This window comes from Elgaria multicarinata, chromosome 12 (assembly GCF_023053635.1).
Source record: "Elgaria multicarinata webbii isolate HBS135686 ecotype San Diego chromosome 12, rElgMul1.1.pri, whole genome shotgun sequence".
Lineage (NCBI taxonomy): Eukaryota > Metazoa > Chordata > Lepidosauria > Squamata > Anguidae > Elgaria > Elgaria multicarinata.
In genome coordinates, this window is record NC_086182.1 from 21,404,400 (window position 1) to 21,424,351 (window position 19,952).

General features: G+C 44.7%; 1 protein-coding gene across 1 annotated transcript in view; it reads right to left on the reverse strand.

Moving 5' to 3' along the window:
- The window catches only part of ROBO3 (roundabout guidance receptor 3), a 167,833-nt gene that overhangs the window by 35,486 nt on the left and 112,395 nt on the right, over positions 1 to 19,952 (reverse strand). The window contains exons 7-9 of the mRNA XM_063139600.1: positions 17,317 to 17,441; positions 14,026 to 14,197; positions 568 to 773 (exon numbers count right to left, since the gene is read on the reverse strand). Of these exons, the coding sequence (XP_062995670.1) occupies positions 568 to 773; positions 14,026 to 14,197; positions 17,317 to 17,441 (503 nt within the window). The remainder of the gene's footprint in view (positions 1 to 567; positions 774 to 14,025; positions 14,198 to 17,316; positions 17,442 to 19,952) is intronic.

Sequence of the window (19,952 nt, forward strand, 5' to 3'; positions counted from 1 at the left end):
ACACAGCAAAGACATAAGTGGAGCGATGGCCTATCAATCCAACACGAAGCATAGCACCTTTGTCCATTCTAAGCTCAGTCAAAACTGCCAGAAGGCCAGATCTGCCCAGTTCCTCTACCTTGTGTGCAATTGCATGCCCTCAAATCCAATGCAGAAGTTGTCATCTTTTCATTCATTCATTCATTCATTCATTCATTCATTCATTCATTCATTCCTGTACTGCCCAATAGCCAGCGAACTCTGGGTGGTTCACAACATGATAAAATGTAATGTAACACCTCTAACATTCAAAATTGTAGAACTGTTTCGAAACAAGTTAAAAGCAATTGGCAATAAAATACTGATGACAGGAAAGTTGCAACCTTTTGCTGCAAGAGACGAAACTGTGGCCTTAGATAGACCTAAGGTTTATTCCAGGATTGTCCCGGGGTCATCCTTGTTCATGTAAATGACACACAGGATATCCCAGGAGCAGGCAGGGAAGACCCCGGGACAATCCTGGGATAAACCTTAGGTCTAGCTAAGGCCTGTGTGTCTTCCAACAAAGATGGAAGGAAATAATCATACCTGTAGGTTTGTAATTTGCAGTGTTCCGTTGTCTAACAGACTGACTCTTGGGTCACTGCCCACAATCCGTTGTCCATCTCTCAGCCACTGAATGCTGGGTAGGGGGTTCCCAGTCACATGGCACTGCAGCTGTGCTGTAGAATCTATGGCAAGCGTCTGATTGGTTGGCCCTCGGCGAATAATTGGTGGAATACGATCTGATGTCACTTTATGCACAACAAAACAAAAATAAAACTGCATGGTATAGCATATTGGCTCACACAATGAAATACAGTTATCTCAGCTGCAGCTCAAATAAAATCATTTAGACAGAGAGCCATTTAAAATGGAAGATGTTTTAGGATTAGGACTTTCTTTTTAATATCAGTAACTTTAAAAATTGCAGATGGATTCAGAAGAGGCCTTCCCCATTCCCTCTCACACAGGATGCCTCATCTCTGGCCTTTGCTAGACCTACCAGTAAATCCACGATGGATGAGGGGACACCCCACGATGCAAGTATCACGGGATGTCGCCCTCATTTATACATAAGGCGAGGTGACCTCACGAAGAGAGCTGCCGTGACCGCCATTTTTAAAAACTTTTAAAGGGGACGACGTGCATGAACGATCGTGCGCAAAGGTAAGCGGGTTTTTTGTTTTTTAAAAAATGGGTTTCCCTGCTCCCCCCACCCTGCCCCTGATGGGCGCAGTGCTCCTGGCTTGGGCAGAGCCGGGAAAAGCTGCGAAAACAGGCCACATGCTTGCGGTCTCAGGCTCAGCCCGAGACCATGGGGAAAAGTGGGCCCAAAGGGGTAGCCTATATCCCAGGGCCAGGGAGGGTTGATCCCTGCCTGAGCCCAGGATCCCCTGTGCGTCATCTGGATACATAGTGACGATCCCAGGTATCACCCCAGGATATAGCCTGGTCTAGCAAAGGCCTAAGTTTGTGTGTACTGTGACTCTGCGTGTGCGTGTGTGCATGTGTGTATCTTGTGTGTGTGTGTGTGTGTGTGTCGATAGATCGATAGATACACATAGACTTCTAAACTATGCTTTTCCTCTTCAAAACTGTTGTTGTGATCATATGCACATGTGGACAGATCTAACTAATGAACTGATTCATCCATTAAAACACATTCAAATAATCAACGAGGAGGATTTCTTTAATCCGGGGACAGCTGTAGTTCAGTTGAAGGTTGGAATACAGCTCACTTGTACATGGACAATGTCCCCTCGATGTGACTGGGAACCCTGAAAACAACAACAGTTGAACAAGGCGTAAGCCCTGTTCAGAGAGACACGGTGTTCAGAAGCAGGCACAGTATGTGTGAACTCACTCCTCTCCACTCTATTCTGTAGTGACCAGACCATAACTGGACTGCTGGCTGTCTCATTTTCAGAAAGACATCAACAAACTGAAGCACATTCAAATGAGTGTGTCGCAGATGGTGAGGGCGTTTGGAAACCAAGTCCTGTGAGGAGTGGCTGAAGGAGCTGGGTAAGGTTAGCCTGGAGATCACAGAATCATAGAATAGCAGAGTTGGAAGGGGCCGATAAAGCCATCGAGTCCAACCCCCTGCTCAGTCTGCCTTAAAGCATACCTGACAGATGGTTGTCCAGCTGCATCTTGAAGGCCTCTAGTGTGGGAGAGCCCACAACCTCTCTATGTAATTGGTTCCATTGTCATACTGCACTAATAGTTAGGAAGCTTTTCCTGATGTCCATTCAGAATTCGACTTCCTGTAATTGCAGTCTGTTATTCCATGTCCTGCATTCTGGGATGATTGAGAAGAGATCCTGGCTGTCCTCTGTGTGACAACCTTTCAAGTACTTGAAGCGTGCTATCATGTCTCCCCTCAGTCTTCTCTTCTCCAGGCTAAACATGCCCAGTTGTTTCAGTCTCTCTTCATAGGGCTTTGTTTCCAGACCCCTGATCATCCTGGTTGGCCTCCTCTGAACATGCTCCAGCTTGTCTGCATCCTTCTTGAAGTTTGGTGCCCAGAACTGGATGCAATACTCAAGATGAGGCCTAACCAGTGCTGAATAGAGGGCAACCAGTACCTTGCATGATTTGGAAGCTATATTTCTATTAATGCAGCCCAAAATAGCATTTGCTTTTTTTGTAGCCACATCACACTGCTGGCCCATATTCAGCTGAGATGGTTAAGGGGAGACAAGATAGTTGCTTTCAAATATCTGAAGGGCTTCCATGCAGAAGAGGGAGCAAACGTATTCTCTGTTGTTCCAGAGGGCAGGGTTAGAATCAATAGGTAGAAATTGCAAAGAAGCAGATTCCAGCTAAGCATTGGGAAATACTTCCTAACAATAAGGCCTATTTAAATAGTGAAACAGAATGACTTGGAGACAGAGATAAACAGGTTTTGTAAAAAAAAGAAGTTCCTTCTTCATTTTACGGATTGTCTGCAGCTTTTTGTTCTGCTGTCTGCTCATTGATGGAATCAAAGGTGTGTTGTTGTTGTTTTCAATTTCCCAAATTTGTGCAAATTCAGTTCTGTGCAAATTTGCACTTGCGAAAATGTGCAAATCCCTCCCACTGCACAAATCTCCCCAAAATGGGCAGTTTCATACTTAGCCTATGAAGGAAATGTACATTTTCAGCTGGTGTATTTTCCAGAATTTGCACAAAATTCTGGAAAATAATAATAAAAAATCTGTAAGTCTGTGGAATGTGTGCAATGTGGGAAAAGTTGCCATGCAGAGTCTAGTTTGAGCAAAACCACTGCACAGGAACAGTCTACTCACGTGAGAGAAGTAGCTTGCAGGGACAGCAAATTCAAAGGCGATAATTTTCATAGTACTTCCCCAACCTGGTGCCCTTCAGATGTGTTGGACTGCATCTCTCATAATTCCCAGCCAGCACAGCCGTTGGCTGGGAATTATGGGAGTTGCAGTTCAACACATCTGAAGGGCATCAGGATGGGGGAAATCTGACTTCTCTCTTTCTACCTCAATGCACATGTGCGCTTGGCTGTTCTTACATGATACGGCTTGCGAAAGCACGAGTGGCGTATTTGCACAAGTCAATCTCTGACATGCCAAAATGCACTTGGGAGCAACCAGACACAAAGCATAGCCCAAGGAAAACTCCCTCTCAGCCAGTTTAAAACGGCACACCCTGTCTGGTTGCTAAACACCTTCCCAGCCTTTTCGTTTTCCTCCTGCCTGGTTCTACTGACAAAGGCATTCTTTCATAATGCCCCTTCCTGTTGTTCCCCAAACAGGCCCAAGAGCAGGAATGATTGTGCTAGCATTTAAATTCTTGTTTAATCTGATGGGTTGCTCCTTTCTGCTGGGCTACAATGCTTCCATCCTTCCCCATCTCTCACCCCATATACACAAATACTTCCCCCCTCCAAGAATAGAAATTGATCTTTGCAGCATCTTAAAAGCCTCTTCCATGACGGATCACAATTTGCGTCTTTGCTGTCATCAGAGCCACAGGTGATAAAACTCATATCCGTCAGCTTGTTTCGTAACGCATAATTAAATAGTCAATTAAAGGCAAATGTTAATTGATTACCTGGAGATGTACTGCCAGGGAACTACAGGCAGCAGTAAATGTGTCAATGCACACCTTTAATCTGAGCTATCACCTGCCCAATCCGAAGGACAGAAAGAATTTTGTCAAGTTGCTAAGTGATGGGTGGGAACTCTCTTCATGCATGGTGAACGCACAAAAGTAGACGTATTAATGACTAGATATAGTGCAGAACCACTTTGCGTCACTTAAAGAAGCGGCCTTCTGGACTGGGCCAGAGGACTATCTAATCCGGCATTCTGACGTCAATGTTGTCTAGCTGGATTCTTTCAAGGTAGCCTTGACAGAAGTAGCACTTCCATTGTTTGTCGCCAGCATCTGGTATCATTGCTTCTACTTCTGACGTTCAGGATGAGTGCCACTGCTAATATAGCCATGCACAGGGAGATATCAGAAGATTAGGGGGAATGCCAACCTTTGCAGAAGTACAAAAAAAAAAATCATCTTTACGGACAAAAAAAGAACTCTTAAGTGAAGGGAAACTCCCCAAATAGCCCAATGGAGATTCAATATGCACAGTAGCCAAAGAATGCCAACATACTGTTGGGGTGATGATGATGGGGAAGATGACTGGGTGGGGTGGGGGCTTAGTGTAGGCAGAATAAAATAGAGTGGGTGGAATCAGGATTCCACACTGCAACATTTTGTTGCAGGCCTCATTCGTACTGACACTAAACTTTGAGGTTCTGTTTAGCCGCCATGGTTGATAGCTTCAGATTGACAGATCAGGTGTCTCTATTATCAGAGGTCCTATTTAGGTGGGAGATTCAGGACAGATAAAAGAAAGTACATAGTTAGACAATGGAATTCACTAGCATAAGATGCAATGATTTGGATGGCTTTAAAAGGGGATTAGATAAATCCATAGGGGATAAGACTATCAATGGCTGCTAGTCCTGATGGCTATATGGAGGGTTGCATGAGAAATTATTATTGTTGTTGTTGTTGTTGTTGTTGTTGTTGTTGTTATTATTATTATTCACCCAGTTTGCATGTTCTAGACCAAACACAGACTTGAATGCAACCTGCAGTCAAAGCCTTACATCACATTGCAATGTGATACGCGGAGCCAAAAAATGTGTTTGACAACATGCATACATTTGGGGAAAAAAATACACACAAACAGAGGTGGCTACCAGGAGGAGGGCCTTCTCTGCTGTGGCACCCCAGCTGTGGAATGAGCTCCCTAAGGAGGTTTGCTTGGCACCTACCTACATTATATTCTTTTAGATGCCAGGCGATGACCTTTTTATTCTCCCAGTATTTTAACAGTCTATAAGTTAATTTTAACTTTGCTGTTTTAAATTTGTATTTTAATTTTGTATTTTTGCATTGCTGCTGTTTTTATCTTGGTTGTGCTTTTATATTGTATTTTATATAATGTTTTTGTACTGTTGTTTTATACTTTGAATTGTCTTGATTTTGTAAACCGCAGAGAGCATCAGCTATTGGGTAGTATAGAAATGCAATAAATAAATAAATAGATAAATAAATAAATTTAAGAAGAATGTGTACATTTGAAAGATGAGCACAATTGATGTGTACATTTAAAATAAAATATGCATGAAATTGCAGACACGCACATACACACACACACATACATACATATATATATGTGTGTGTGTGTTGTTAAATTCTACATAGTCCTCCATGTTTGAGGGGTTCCTCAGCAAATGCCACCTGGACAGCCACTACTTATTTAGGTGGGCCCTCAGCCATGGTTTCACCTACTAGCAGAGGGCAATGACATGCCACCATTTTAATTTCCCCACAATGCCTCTGATGTATTTATTTATTTATTTATTAATTACATTTCTATACCGCCCAATAGCCGGAGCTAACAGTGTTGCTCTGGGGTACCTCGTCCACCATTTTAATTTCCCTCAATGCTACAAAGTGATGCTGCATCAGGGGTATTGTGGGATATGCAAAATAGCAACTCACAGGCCCAGGGCAGGTGAGCCAGGTCAGAGAACAGGGTTCCTGTCAGTTGCCAAAGGGCCTCAGGAGCCGATGTTGGATCTGGAGGAATGTAATCACATGCTCATTGAACATTCTTTTGTGGTACTAGATCTGGCTTATTTTAAAAAAAAATTGTCATGAAGAGATAAATATGCATGTGTGAACCACACATTAAGGACGAGGGTACCCAGAGGTGTATATGTGCAGGTGTGGGGTGAGGTGGGATGGATAAAACAACACACAGCTAGAGAGGTTTAGATCTGCAGGCAGTCTTAAATTCTGCAAACATGCTGAAAAGCGCAATTCTCACTTTCTTTTTTCTCCCGTGTCTCCCTGTCTATCATCACAAACAAAGTGGAGCCATTACTAGGCGACGTTTTACACAGAAATTGCTTGTTATGAGAGGGGGAGACACGTTAAAGATTTCTCTTTCAGAGACAAGGCGCCCATGTGGAATTAACATGGTAGAAGAATATAAATCATTTCCCATAGACGTGCCTATTATTTAACACAATCAGAGAAATGAGTATCGGTTCAGTGATAACGGAACGTTAAGAAGTGACCTAGTAATGAGAAATCAATTTGCCTGTTATTAAATACTTTGCCTGCTGCGTTGTTTACTCTAGAGGTAGTTGCCCAGAATTTTTTTTTAATTAACACAAAAGAGGTGTTTAGAAATGTTTCCACTAATTTGCAAGACCTGTCTCTGTCTCTCTATCAAAGGAAATTCATTTTGCTTTGGATTTTAGTATGTGAATGCAGTCCTTACACTTTGCTTTCTGATCATGCTCTGTGATTTGCTGAAAGCTGATCAAATAGAAGCATCAAACCTGCCTTCCAGCTTCTGTCATCTTTATTCATATACAGTGCTCATCAGTTATTAAGCCTCCTTCCCACTTCATGTGTTATTTTCAGGACAAGCATTTCATATTTCAGGATAGGATCCCTCTCTTCAGAGGTCCACATTCAATGCATGGACATAGAATCATAGAATAGTAGAGTTGGAAGTGGCCTATAAGGCCACTGAGTCCAATCCGCTGCTCAATGCAGGAATCCACCTTCAAGCATCCCTGACAGATGGTTGTCCAGCTGCCTCTTGAATGCCTCTTCTGTGGGAGAGCCCACGACCTCCCTAGGTCATTGGTTCCATTGTCGTACTGCTCTAGCAGTCTAACACAGCAGCGGGGGGACCAGGGATGCTCAAAAAGTTGTGGGCAGATGAGGTGGCCCTACTCACATGGAGCATCTTTCACACAGATAACATGTACAGGGGCCTCTAGTATTCTCTGGTTCTCACAGGGCCAAAATTATCAGTGATCTTCACGTTTACTCAACATTCTGGGATCATCTGGCAGCTTTTGAAAAATTGGGTCTTTGTTTGATAACTGCTTACTGGGAACTTGAATTCAGCTTGATTTTGGGCATCGAGGTCTGGGTCTCAGTCTTGATTTGTTAAGAGTCTTACAATACCAAATGCAGCTTACTTGCTGGACAATTTTTGCAAGAGAGGGACTGATCATGGCTTCGAGTGCCATTTGTCAACTCCAGCGGACGGCACACAAGCTTTGCTGTCACCCCTGGGATCAACCCTTTTAGCAGTAAAAGTTAATACTTTTACTGCTCAATGCTCAATGAATGCATGGGGACAGAGTGGGATTGTGTCCAATGGTTATGCTCCCAACCTCCATGTTGTCTGCCCAACCTCTGAACAGAGCCTATGGCCCCGTTCAGACAACATGCTAAACCATGCTGCTTAACCACAAAATGCCTAACAGAATGCATTAACCTTCATGCATTCCATTAACCATTTTTTGGTTAAGCAGCATGGTTTAGCGTATTGTTTGAATGGGGGCTATGAGTGTCAAATGGTGGTGGGGAAAGTGTGGCTTTCCAGAAGCCAGGTCCGGGCCCGATTCAAAGTGCTCGTATTAACATTTAAAGCCCCAAATGGCTTGGGGCCAGGTTATCTGAAGGAACGCCTCCTCCCGTATGTACCTGCCCGGACCCTAAGGTCATCCTCAGGGGTCCTTCTCTGTGAGCCCCTGCCAAAGGAAGTGAGGCAGGTGGCTATCAGGAGGAGGGCCTTCTCTGCTGTGGCACCCTGGCTATGGAATGAGCTCCCTAAGGAGGTTCGCTTGGCACCTACATTATATGCTTTTAGACGCCAGGTGAAGACCTTTTTATTCTCCCAGCATTTTAACAGTCTATAAATAAATTTTAACTTGGTGTTTTAAATTTGTAATTTTGCATTGCTGCTGTTTTTATCTCATTGAGCTTTTATATTGTATTTTATATTATGGTTTTATACTGTTGTTTTATACTTTGAATGTTTTTAAATTTTGTGAACCGCCCAGAGAGCTCTGGCTATTGGGCAGTATAGAAATGTAATAAATAAATAAATAAGCAAGCTGGTGGACTGCAGCTTCCATCAATCAGCCCTAGCTAGCTACCATAGCCAATGGGATTTACAATCCAACCACATATGGTTGGTCATGTTTTCCTCATCCCCAGTGTAGAAGGTGTGCCTAGGTAAGCTCTCTCTGCAGGATCAGGGAGATCCCCAGAATTATAGATTCTACAGGTGTACATACAGTACATGCTGTTCAGGGATTTGGCTGACTTGCACAGAGGTTGGGAAGAGGCTAGTGGGCCTAATCCTGACCCTTCACCTCCACGTGTCCCCTGAATGTGGATCATTAGTCTAAATAGATTGTCCCTCAGCCACTGGTCATAACAAACCACATCTACATTGACAGCAAAACAGATCTGCACAGCACAACGAAATACAGGTGAACTACAAGTGAAAGAAGTTATGAGGAAGCCAGTCGCTGTGTTAACGAACTAAGCACTCCACACCCCTGCCTTCCCCTGCTGAGAAGTGCTTAGCGCTTCTCCGGACGCTTGACGCCAGTGCCAGTTTTATTGCAGATCAATGCCATTGATCAGAAGTGCTGGAGGGGGCTTGCTCTGACCCGGTGAGAAATGACATAAAATAGCAGCCCTATTGAACGGAGAGGCAGGCAGGCAGCTGGAGGAAAGGGAAACAGGAGATAGGGCTGGGGAGGCCAGGGGTCGATGAGTAGGATTCAAAAAGCATCCCAGTCCACAGACTGTCACAGAAACAGACATTCATCCAAGTGCAAATATCATCCGATTTGCTTTGGTCAGAAAACTCACATGTACCGGCAGCAAAATGTTAGGCAGAGCAAGAGATGAGGGTGGTGGTGGTGGTAGTAGTGCTGGTCCAAACAAATCAGACCTGCAACAAAATGTTACAGCATGGAGGGATTCTGTTCAGAGTTTGTATTGATCTGGAGGCCTGTTTCTGTCAGGTCCCAGTCTTTGTTTCATCTTGGTAATCAAAAGAATCTAATTTGACTGGGACCTGACAGAATCAGGCCTCCAGATCAATACAGAGTTCCAACTAGCCAGCCATGTCCTTTCCCAGGACATGTCATTGCTTACCCTCCCCCGCTCACAGTTTTCATTTGTCGCTCCAACGACCAGTCAGTTATTCATGGCTGCTGAACATGCTGGATCCTCATTGGGCTATTTTGGGGGTTTTGTCCTCTCCGTAGGTCTTCCCCCAATAACGATTTCTTTGTACTTCTGCCAACCTTGGCGTTTCCCTGAATCTGAGGATACCTACCTCTTGTGTATGGATGATGCCACTCTGGCTATGTATGGATCCACAGTTTGTGATCAGCATATAGGATAGAAATGGGCGAACAAGCGATGTTCAAGATCATCAGATTCGCTGAACATCACCAGGATCTGACGCTCATCCCATGCCCGCTTCCTGTTCGCATTTGCGAGTGCTGTTGGCTCCGTGAAAACAGGAAAATTGTGCAAATCGAGCAGCGTTTGAAAGTGAAATTTGCATAACGTTCACCTGTTTGATTTGCTCAGCTTTGAACTGTTCGATTTGCACAATTTTTGTAAATTCCCCCATACAGACTAAAGTGGGGGAAGATTCATTTTATATTATAACACAACCCTACACAAAGGTAAGTCCCACTGAGTCCAATGGGTCTTAATTTCAGGTAAGTGGGTTGCAGCCTTTTATAGTATGTGAAAAACCACACTCATTCCAAGACCTTTCACAAGGCAGTTTACAAAGTGAAATACAGTATATATATATTATATTACCTTTGGATTTTAGCCTACTGTTTACTGAAAGAATAGAAATGTTCTTAGTGTTCTTTATGTTCATTTCAGTGGGGGTTGGAAAGTTAATCTCTTAAATGCGGAAGTCAAAAGCAAATGCCTTGTTGTGATGTGGCACCCTTGATAAACCATCACCAATGTGATTCATGCCACAATTAAGAGGCATCCTTAACTTTTCTTCCCTGCCCCTAAAGCAAATGGAGAGAAGAGGCTAAGTGCATAGCCTGCCTTCCCTGGCTGTCTCCCAAACTGTAGAGAAAAGTAAAGAGGGGATAAAGCTGTAGCCCCACCTAGAGCAACATCACTTCCTGTGGGCTGTAGCCTTCCCACTCTTCCCTCTCATATATAAGCAGCTCACTTGAACTGCTGCCCTCTTTAGCAGCAGGACTCAGAGGGAAAGAGCATCAGAGCAGGATTACTGCACCGCCTCTCCGAAAGACGTGTCCCTTATAATCCCCTGAAATGAAACCCAAGAGTCAACGCAAGTTTCACCTCCTGCCCAGCAGTCCGGCAAGCTCAGGGGCCCTGCCCGTTATTTACGGCCCTAATTACTCTCTATCGACTGGGAAGCAGCGGACGGACAAAGGGCGTTCGAGAGTTCACACACAATTGAATTTCCCAGTAACAATCAGCCGCGAAAGCGGACACGAGGGGGAGGGAGCGGGAGGGGGGAAAAATCAATCAAGGCAAAGGAGCCGAGTTCTGACAGGAATCATCTGTCGCACCTGCCAAGCTTTCAGCACGGGGACCCTGCCCCCGTCACTCGCACGGGAGACTGATCATCGGCACTTCCTCCCCTCCTGCCCCGTTGAATCTCCCACACGGCAGACAAGACGCCTGACATCCTACGTGACGGCACGCGTGGGCACAACCTACAAGAACAGGCACAGGTCTGAGCTGTGCGGTGAGGGTTACGGCAAAGAAGGCGTTATTTTGCTGGTCCGGGTCGACACTGTGAGTTGCCAACAGGCCCGTCCATTTGCTCATGTGTCAACGCACGATGCGCGCACGCACACACACACACATAAAGAGAGAGGTGCGTCTCCTGGGTGGTGGTGTGCCACAGCAGTTTGGGGAAGAGTTCTCCTCCTCTTGTTGCCGTAGAAACCCAGCTGGTGAGGCTGCGGCTAAATGAGGATTTCAGGGTTACAACCTTCTTTGTTCTTATTAATCTCTCCCAATTGTCTGCCACCAACGGATCAGGTGTCGCCATTAAAAAAGGAGGAGGAGGAGGAGGAGATGAAGAGGGGGAGGACTCTGTTGAGGGTAAAGGATCGCTCTCTTGGGGAAAGCTCTGGGGCAGGAGGTGGAAGGAAACGAAGCCTTTTGTTTCCAGGTCACTGGTTCAGCAAGGCAATGGTTCAACAAGGTTTGTTTGGCACAAGGGCTAAGGTGGCCACTTGTCCCTTTTTTTTTTTACAGAGGGCAGTCCTCCATTTGCCAGGGAACTGTCCTTTATTTTGATGGTCTCCTCCATTTCAACATCGGTGTTCTCCAAGTAGGGAGAACCAACAGAAGGAGGAGAAGCAGAGGCCTTGAAGCTGAGAGCTAGTGTGGTGGTGTGGTTAGACTAGGGAACATGGGTTGAAGCTGCCACTCAGCCATGAAGCTCACTGGGTAATTTGAGCCAGTCACTGACTCTCAGCCTTGCCTACCTCACAGGGTTCTTTTGAGGATCAAATGCAGAGGAGGAGGATCATGTATGCCTTGTCCCCCTTGGAGGAAAAGATGGAATAGAAATGTAACCAACAAACAAGTTGCCCATCAAGGGCACCTGGGCAGGTGACTAATCACCTGAGTTTGGTCATGGTCTCCCACTGTTTTGTGAGATGTATTATGTGATTTAAATAGAAACATAGAACATCTCAGTGGTCCCCAGAAGACATCAAATGTTGCTTGTTAGAGTCACCACTGGGGGTGGGTGGGTGGGGAGAAGAGTGAATTGCTCTGCTTGTATTCCTTACAACTTACAGCACAGGTGTTGAATCTCTTTCAGCCTGAGGTCCGAATACCATTTCAGAGAACCCTGGCCGGAGGAGGGGGGAAGAGAATGACACACATTCCAGTGGTGGATGGGACCAAAGATGAAATGGGGCAGGGCACAATCTCCCCAATACCAGCGTATCTTAGCTGAAAACTCTTGCTGCTGGTAACTAAGGTCTAATCTACACCAAGCAGGATATAGCACTATGAAAGCAGTATGAAAGCGGTATATGGTATGTGTCAATGGGCCCCAACTGTTGTCAGTGCACTTCAATACTGCTATAAAGCAATAGTGTGGCTCCTGCCTCTTATATACTGCTTTCATACCGTGCAATATCCTGCTTGGTGTAGATTAGGCCGAAGTCTTAGAATTGGCATTTCAGCCTTTTAGAATGGGGAAACCACAACACAAAGGTTGGGAAACTGATGAATTATTGATCGAAAGGAAAGGAGCATGAGTGGGACCCAGTAGATCTGGCTGTCAGGGCTGAGATTTTGCATCCTTGGCATACAGAATCCTTGAGGAGGACATGGCTGGCTGGCTGAAACCCTGAATAGTAGCATGCCTGCTATGGAGTGAGGATAAACTCTGACATTTTTTGCTGGACTTTTGTATACTGCTGAATCCCTGTCACTGAGAGGTGATAGCGGGAATGGGGGTGTGGCTTTCATGCTAGCCGAAGGACTCTGACCAGCCATTGTGTGAAACAAAGTACTGAAAGAGGTGGACCTTCAGAATGGTCCAGCTGAACTCCTGTTATGTTCTCCCAAGACCTTGCTCGACTCTTGCGGTGTACCATGTGGGCTTTGAATAGAACGAGGCTTCCAGACGCAGCAAGCCTGGATCACACAGAACATACGAGGCATGGCATCAGTGTGATTCACAGGATTCTTTCAGACGTTAAGGAGTTATTCACTAATATAGGCAAAGGAACTAACGCTTCCCACCACCGCCTTGTCCAAAAAACTTGTAACCTGACAGCATTTCATTAATTTTTTTGTTTTGTTTTGGCAAAGCACAGCTTGCTTGGAAGAACGGGTAGCAGGGATGCATTTCAGGGGAGCAGCTCTGATCAAGCCCAATTGCCAGGTGGGGAGGGGGAGCGAAACACCCACGGATACAGCTGTGCTCGCCCTCTTTCCAGTAGTGGTTTTATTTCTAGCAATAAAGTGAAAGGTTATTCAATCCAAAGTAGCTCCCCGCTGCCCCCCCCATCTGAATATTGCCAAGGAAACTCAACACAATATGAAATTAGCTGCAGGAAGCTGAAGTGGAGAAAGAAAGATCCTTCTGTGGATTTGGGTGAACATTAACAAATCCTACCAACTAACAGCACCATCAAAGCAAACACTATAGGGTAAGAGGCGACAAAAGCAAAGAAAAGGCTGCTCCATTCTCCACTTTACAGAAAATCCCCATTCTCCTCTGTAAAACTCTGCAAAGAATCAAACTGCTTCTCCAGGGCAGAGGGATGCTCTTAAGTAGTAATGACAATGAACTGTAGCCCTGGTATCTTTGACCATTGGCTTTGTTCAGCTTTGTCTCAGATGTTTCTTTCCGCTTGATGAGGGGACTCAGTGCTCACCTGTACATGGAGCAGACAGCTACACTTCGTGCTGATGCGGATAAAAGGGTATTCATGTTGGGTATCACATGCAGCAACCAAGGCCTCCTATAAAGCCCAAATTTCCATATAGTACTTATGTGAATGTCCAGAGAAGAATCCTCATGGTTCTTAGGGGATTGGATAGGGGTGAAGCACCTCAGGCCTTGGGTCCCAGTCCAGTTACCCATAGATAACTTACCATCTTCCACCTCCAGGAGGGCTTTGGCCAAGATACTTCCAGCCACGCTAATGGCCTGGCACATGTAGTAGCCTGAATCTGAGGTCTGCACATCCACAATCGTCATCTCGCCGCTTGGAGATACGGAAAAGCGGCCCATCGCCTGAGGGGGCTGACTGGGAAAAAGCAAGATCTGAACCAAAGGAAAGAGAAAAAGGAAGAAATCTTGGGTTCTTATCCACTGAAAACGTGTGAGAGAACTGTGCTGCATGTGCACATACCCAGTCTTTCCAAGGGGGCCCTCCTCCGTGCCAACCAGCTTCCCACCACTTGTTTATTTATTTATTTGAAGTATTTTACTTGAAGTAATCAATTAAAGTAGACCGTTATTCACCAGGGATATATATGAATTCTGTTTCAATCCATCAGAAGCTGTCCTGTTAGAAACCCTGAATGTGAACGGAAGCACATCTTTTCAGAAAAAGCTCACACATTCCCAAATCTGTGATCACGTTTTCCCAAAAGTGTTTTTTTAAAACATTAAAATTAAAATGAATCGTTTAAAGTGCACATTAAAAACAACAACCCACATACACACACATTTTCACACTTTAGTCGATGGCAGAAAAGTATATGCTTTTCAAAAATATGCGTGGAAATGCACGCTTTCCCTTTTCAAAATGTGCACTTTCCCCATTTGAACGAAAAGCAGGTCACAAATTCAAACAGGAGCTAAGCAGACTAAGCTTCCAAGTGGAGTTCAGAGAATTTCTGGTTTTCCCATCCCTATACCCTACCAGCTGTGTTGCAAACTCTTCCTTTTGAAGGGTGCAGTTCCAGTTCTTTCTCATGATTCAATAGTGTCCCAATGACACGGTCATGGGATCAAAAGTAAATCAGGGCCAAACCTCAAAAGGGTACAGAAGAAATTATATTCTTTGCTTGTAGCCCAGTTTCTAGATATGCCTCTGTCAGTGCAAAACCTTGTCTGTCTTGGGGAGTTGCACCCATCTCTGGGAAACCAATGAAAATGGCATTCCTGTGGCAACTTCTCTCTTTCAAAGGCTTAGTTCAGACATAACAGGAAGCCATGTTTTTCTGCAATGTGAATCAGCTGTGGTAAACCACAGGCATGCATGTTTCCCCCTTCCTGGCTCCTCTTTTGCACACCAGAGAAGAGCAGAAGCATGTGCTTTCAGTTTTATATCCATTGTTTCCTGTGACATCCAAATGCAGGGAGCTGTGGTTTGTTTAAACTATAGTACACTTGCAAGCCAGGATCTGAACATGAGAAGAGCCATGCTGGATCAGACCAACATTTTGTTTACAAAGTGGTTTGACCCTGGCTTGTTTTCACTAACCATAGTTTAAAGGAACTACAGTTCCCCAAGTTCAGGATGTCATGAATATATTTCGTTTGTTTAGCATTAGAAGCAAAAGCTTTTGTCCTCTTCCTTGAGAGACAGAAAGGGAGTTTGTGACTCCAAGACTTATCATGGGTCATTCATGTAGAGAGAAATCTCTACATGAATGTAACCTACATGAATGAAGGTTTCCTCATACATCTGAACTGGGCCATCACTAGACTGAGTTCCCTCACTTCATGTCATTGGTGGCCACTGGTGGTGGTGAGGAACTCACAACTCGATGTTATCATGTTACATGGTGAGCAGATCTAAATATTACGAGGTGCAAAGGGGGAACTTGCCACTTTTGGTGGCATCTCTATGGTGGCTGAAACATCTGTTCCCCCTTTAACTAGGGCTCAATCCTGTAACTTAGGGAGCTGAAACACTTCCATTCACTATCCCAGGTAGACAATAAGAGTGCAGGCAAAGCAACCTCCACGAGGCATTTAAGCAGAAACTAGCTTGCCATCTGTCAGAGGTACTGCACTTGCAAGAGTCCTGCACTGAGTACTGGGTTGGACTAGATGACCTCTAAGGCCTCTTCTAATTCTAAATCCCTATGTGATTCTATAAACATGAGACCTGATTTACAGGTTGGCCTTTAACTCACAACTCGATGTTATCATGTTACATGGTGAGCAGATCTAAAGGCCAACCTGTAAACCAGGTCTCATGCTTAGAATCACACAGGGATTTAGAATTAGAAGAGGCCTTAGATCTCTTGCTCTGTAACAAGACATTTCAATCTGCAATATCCCTCTCCCATTGCGTATCTTCTTTTCTCTGCTTCGTCTCCCCCACTTTCTATCTATCACCTATCCTCTTAGGATGTGAGTAACTGACACATTAATAGCTTCATGCTATTTAAAGGCAACTTTAAAAACTCCAATTATTCATTCCAAGGGACTCTGTCTCTCTAGAGGTATACCTGCGTCCCATCCATCTGGTTGGCAGAACATGGCTTTGCAGGCTAAAAACAACTGCTGAGGTAAAATCCCAGCTCCTGCTCAGAGTCGCAAGGAAGATATTCTTACCTATGGTAAAGAGGCTTTTTCATTTCACCTCCTTCTATCTTTTCATATCTAAAACAACGTTGGTCACGACTCACAGACAGCGAAAAGCTCATTAGCTTAACGCTGCATTTTACCTAACCTGGGGTAAAACTGCTGTGATCACATCTGTGGGATCCCTCACAGCTTTACAACTGCATTTTAAAAAAAATGAGCATATTTTTTTGCTCCGTTCCATTAACTTAGGGGTGGCTCACGGCATTAAGGCTGCAGTCTGACACACATTTCCCTTGTAGTAAGGCCCAGTGAACTCAAGTAGGGCTTACTTCTGAGTAGATATGCATGTTTCTCTCTTTCATCTGCCTGCCTACTCCCTGCTCTCTAAATGCAAACAAAATGGAAGGATATTTGAGCCCAATTTGGGTTGGTGGTGGGAAGAATAGGTAGAAGGTTGTAGATTTTGCTATGCTGGTAAATCACTGGGGGATTTGAAATAAATCAGCAAAGGTTTCTGACTCCTAATATTTTAAATATAACAATCAAAATGGCACATTAAAAAAGAAAAACCTCTCCTATGCTAGCCATCCACTACTTTTAGCGTTGGTGTTGCATTTTGTGCTTTTAGCTTTTGTTGTCTGCCTAGAGAATGTTTGTGAGTAGGCAGATGAAAGAAAGAATTTCTTGTCTCTCAGCCTCAGTCTCTCTCAACTCATCAAATGCCATGCCCCGGACAAATGTCTCCATCATCCCTGCCTCCATCCAAGCCCAAGACCGTACCCACAGCATCGCACACCTGTACGTGATTTTACACAAAGGGCAATTCTCACTTAAAACCAAGGCTGGCCAACAGAGAAGATTCAGCACGGGTGCATACGCACACTCACACAACCCACCTGGCTGCCTTCCTTCTGCCAGAACACGGCTGGCGGTGGGTTTCCTTTGGTCTCGCACTGGAATGTCACGGTGCGGCCTTGGGTTACAATCTGATCCCGAGGCCGGGTCACTAACTGAGGTGGAACTGAGGGAAAAGGAGAGGCAGGAGAAAGATAAAGAAAGTCAGGCTTGATACTTTGGAACAAGCCTCTTTGCGTCACCTGAAAGCTAACGGAGCAAAGAAAGACTGTGAGAGAAAATGGGTGGGGTTGGTGTGAGGAGGTAGCCCCAAACTCAGCATCTGGGATGCATTCATCTCCTTTTCACATGCATCATTCCTGCAACAGCTAGCATTCCTGCAGAGGCAAAAATCCCATAGTTCCATCCCCAAGGACATGGTTGGCTCCAGGTACGAGGAAGCTCTCAGGTATGCTGCCTCCTATGTTATTGGTCCCTGGCAGGCTTACCTGACGATGCTGATGGTGCACAGCAGAAATGTGTCATGTGAATGGGAGCTGCCATTTAAATGACCTAAGATGCCTTCAGCACAGAGTCACTCTGGGGCATTTCGGAAATAAAAACCAGCACCCACCTTTGCAGGGAGTCTCTTTCACCCTTAGGTTTCCCATATCCTTTCCCCCCTCCTCCTCCTACCCAATCCCCTTTCCTTTTGTGTCATGTCTTTTAGATTGTAAGCCTGTGGGCAGGGACTGTCAAGAAATACTTTTGTAAGCCGCTGTGAGAGCCTTTTTTGGCTGAATGGCGGCATAAAAATACTTAAATAAATAAATAAATAAATAAATAAATATCCATACTCACTGGCTCTAGCCACTTTATTATATTGGCTCCAGAGCAACCCTCCCCAACCTAGCACCCAAATGCGTTGGACTACAACTCCCATCATCCACTAGCCAGCATGGACATTGGCTGCTATAGACTATTTCTTTGTGTGCTTGAAAAGAAAAAAAGAGCTTCTGCCGTTAAGTCACAAGAACGAATGAATATTTATAGCTGTGCTTATTTGGATTCACAGATAGAAATGAAGATTCCTATTTCCACTCTCTTATAAGCTAAGAATAATTTGCTACCTTTTCACTTGACCTACTGGGAAGCTCTTAGTAAATTGAACGCTTGCACGTGCTTTCTCCAAGCAAATGTTTGGCTAATAAAATACTGTGCCTTGTTACTTGATGTTTCTTAACCGGTTTGGGGTATCGACAGTCGCTGCATCAGCGAGACATTCACATGAGATGTGACATCTTTTCAACTAGATTGATTACATTGAGGGAGGGTGCAGATCAGTGGTAGGACACCAGTTCCCAGAATCCCCAGGTAGGGCTAGGAAAGAATCCTTCCTGGAACCCCAGAGAGTTGCTACCGGTCAGTGTCGATGATACTGAATTGGTCCAATTCAGTATAAGGCAGCTTCCTATTTCCTATATACACCTGCGTTCACAACATGGACTCTCAGTGGTACCCTCTAGAAGATTTTAAAACAATAACAACGTGAAGCCTTTGCAAAGAAAGAGATAAAAGAAAGGAATGGTTCAAAACACTGGCGCATGCATAAGAAACACAAGATGTTACATTAAGGGAGACATCAAGCATTTAGACTTCTTCAAGAATATGCTTGGGGTTTTAATGTGCTTTTTGAAATTTATTTTATTTCTTCTTCTTCTTCTTCTTCTTCTTCTTCTTCTTCTTCCTCTTCCTCTTCTTCTTCTTCTTCTTCTATAGATTTTTAAAAATCTAACCTATAAATGTGTGCAAAGAATAGCATCTTGCAATGGAAGAAGGTGTTAAATGAGACAGAGGGAAGCCAGAAAGGAAGAAGTCCTCTAAAATCAGCTATAAATAATGTTTCAGGTTTAAATCTCTCCCCACCCCAGTTTGACACTCCTGGCTGGTTTAGAAGAACACTTTTTTCCCTTCTTTTGCTCCCTCTCAATGCAAGACAAATGACATCAGGTTTTACAAATGCTAATCACCTGCCTTATCTCCTCTTTACCCTCCCTGAAAGAAGCACAGAGACAATAAGCATCCCTCTGGCAGAGCTGTAAAGTATTTATGGGGCACCAGGCTGCTATAAAAAAGGGACCTTCAGGTGTGCCATTGTCATGCTGAGCACTGCAAGCCTCAGTTTAATGAAGTTATAGATTGCTAGGTTACCCGTGTGCTGGTGAGTGTGCACGCGTGTGTGAGAGAGTGTGCTCTTGCATGTTTTTAACTGGCTTCCCCCCCCCGCCAAGTCATCCTCCCCTGTAGAATTTCCATGGGAAGAAAAGAAAAGGCTGCTTGTGTTTAATCATTATTGATTGGCACGAGAAATGTTTCACGGAAGGGGAGGAGGGAACTGGAGCACATCGGATTTAAATGGGAAGTGCGGCTGAGTCCGGCTGGCCAGGGTTGGCTCCTAGCCCAGCTCTTGGCTCAGTTGAGACCAATCGTTGTACCTGCTTGGAGAGAAAAGATGGCTAAGTTGGTGGCATGCCATTGATTGACGTGGGCTGCCATATTTCAGGAAGAAGCGGTGATTCACTGGAAAAAGAGTTACCAAATTGGGTCAGACCAAAGATGGGGTGGGGACATGAAGGAATGCTTGTCCCCATATCAACCTGCCCTATGTGGAGGTCATTAAGCAGCCAGAGAGAGGGTC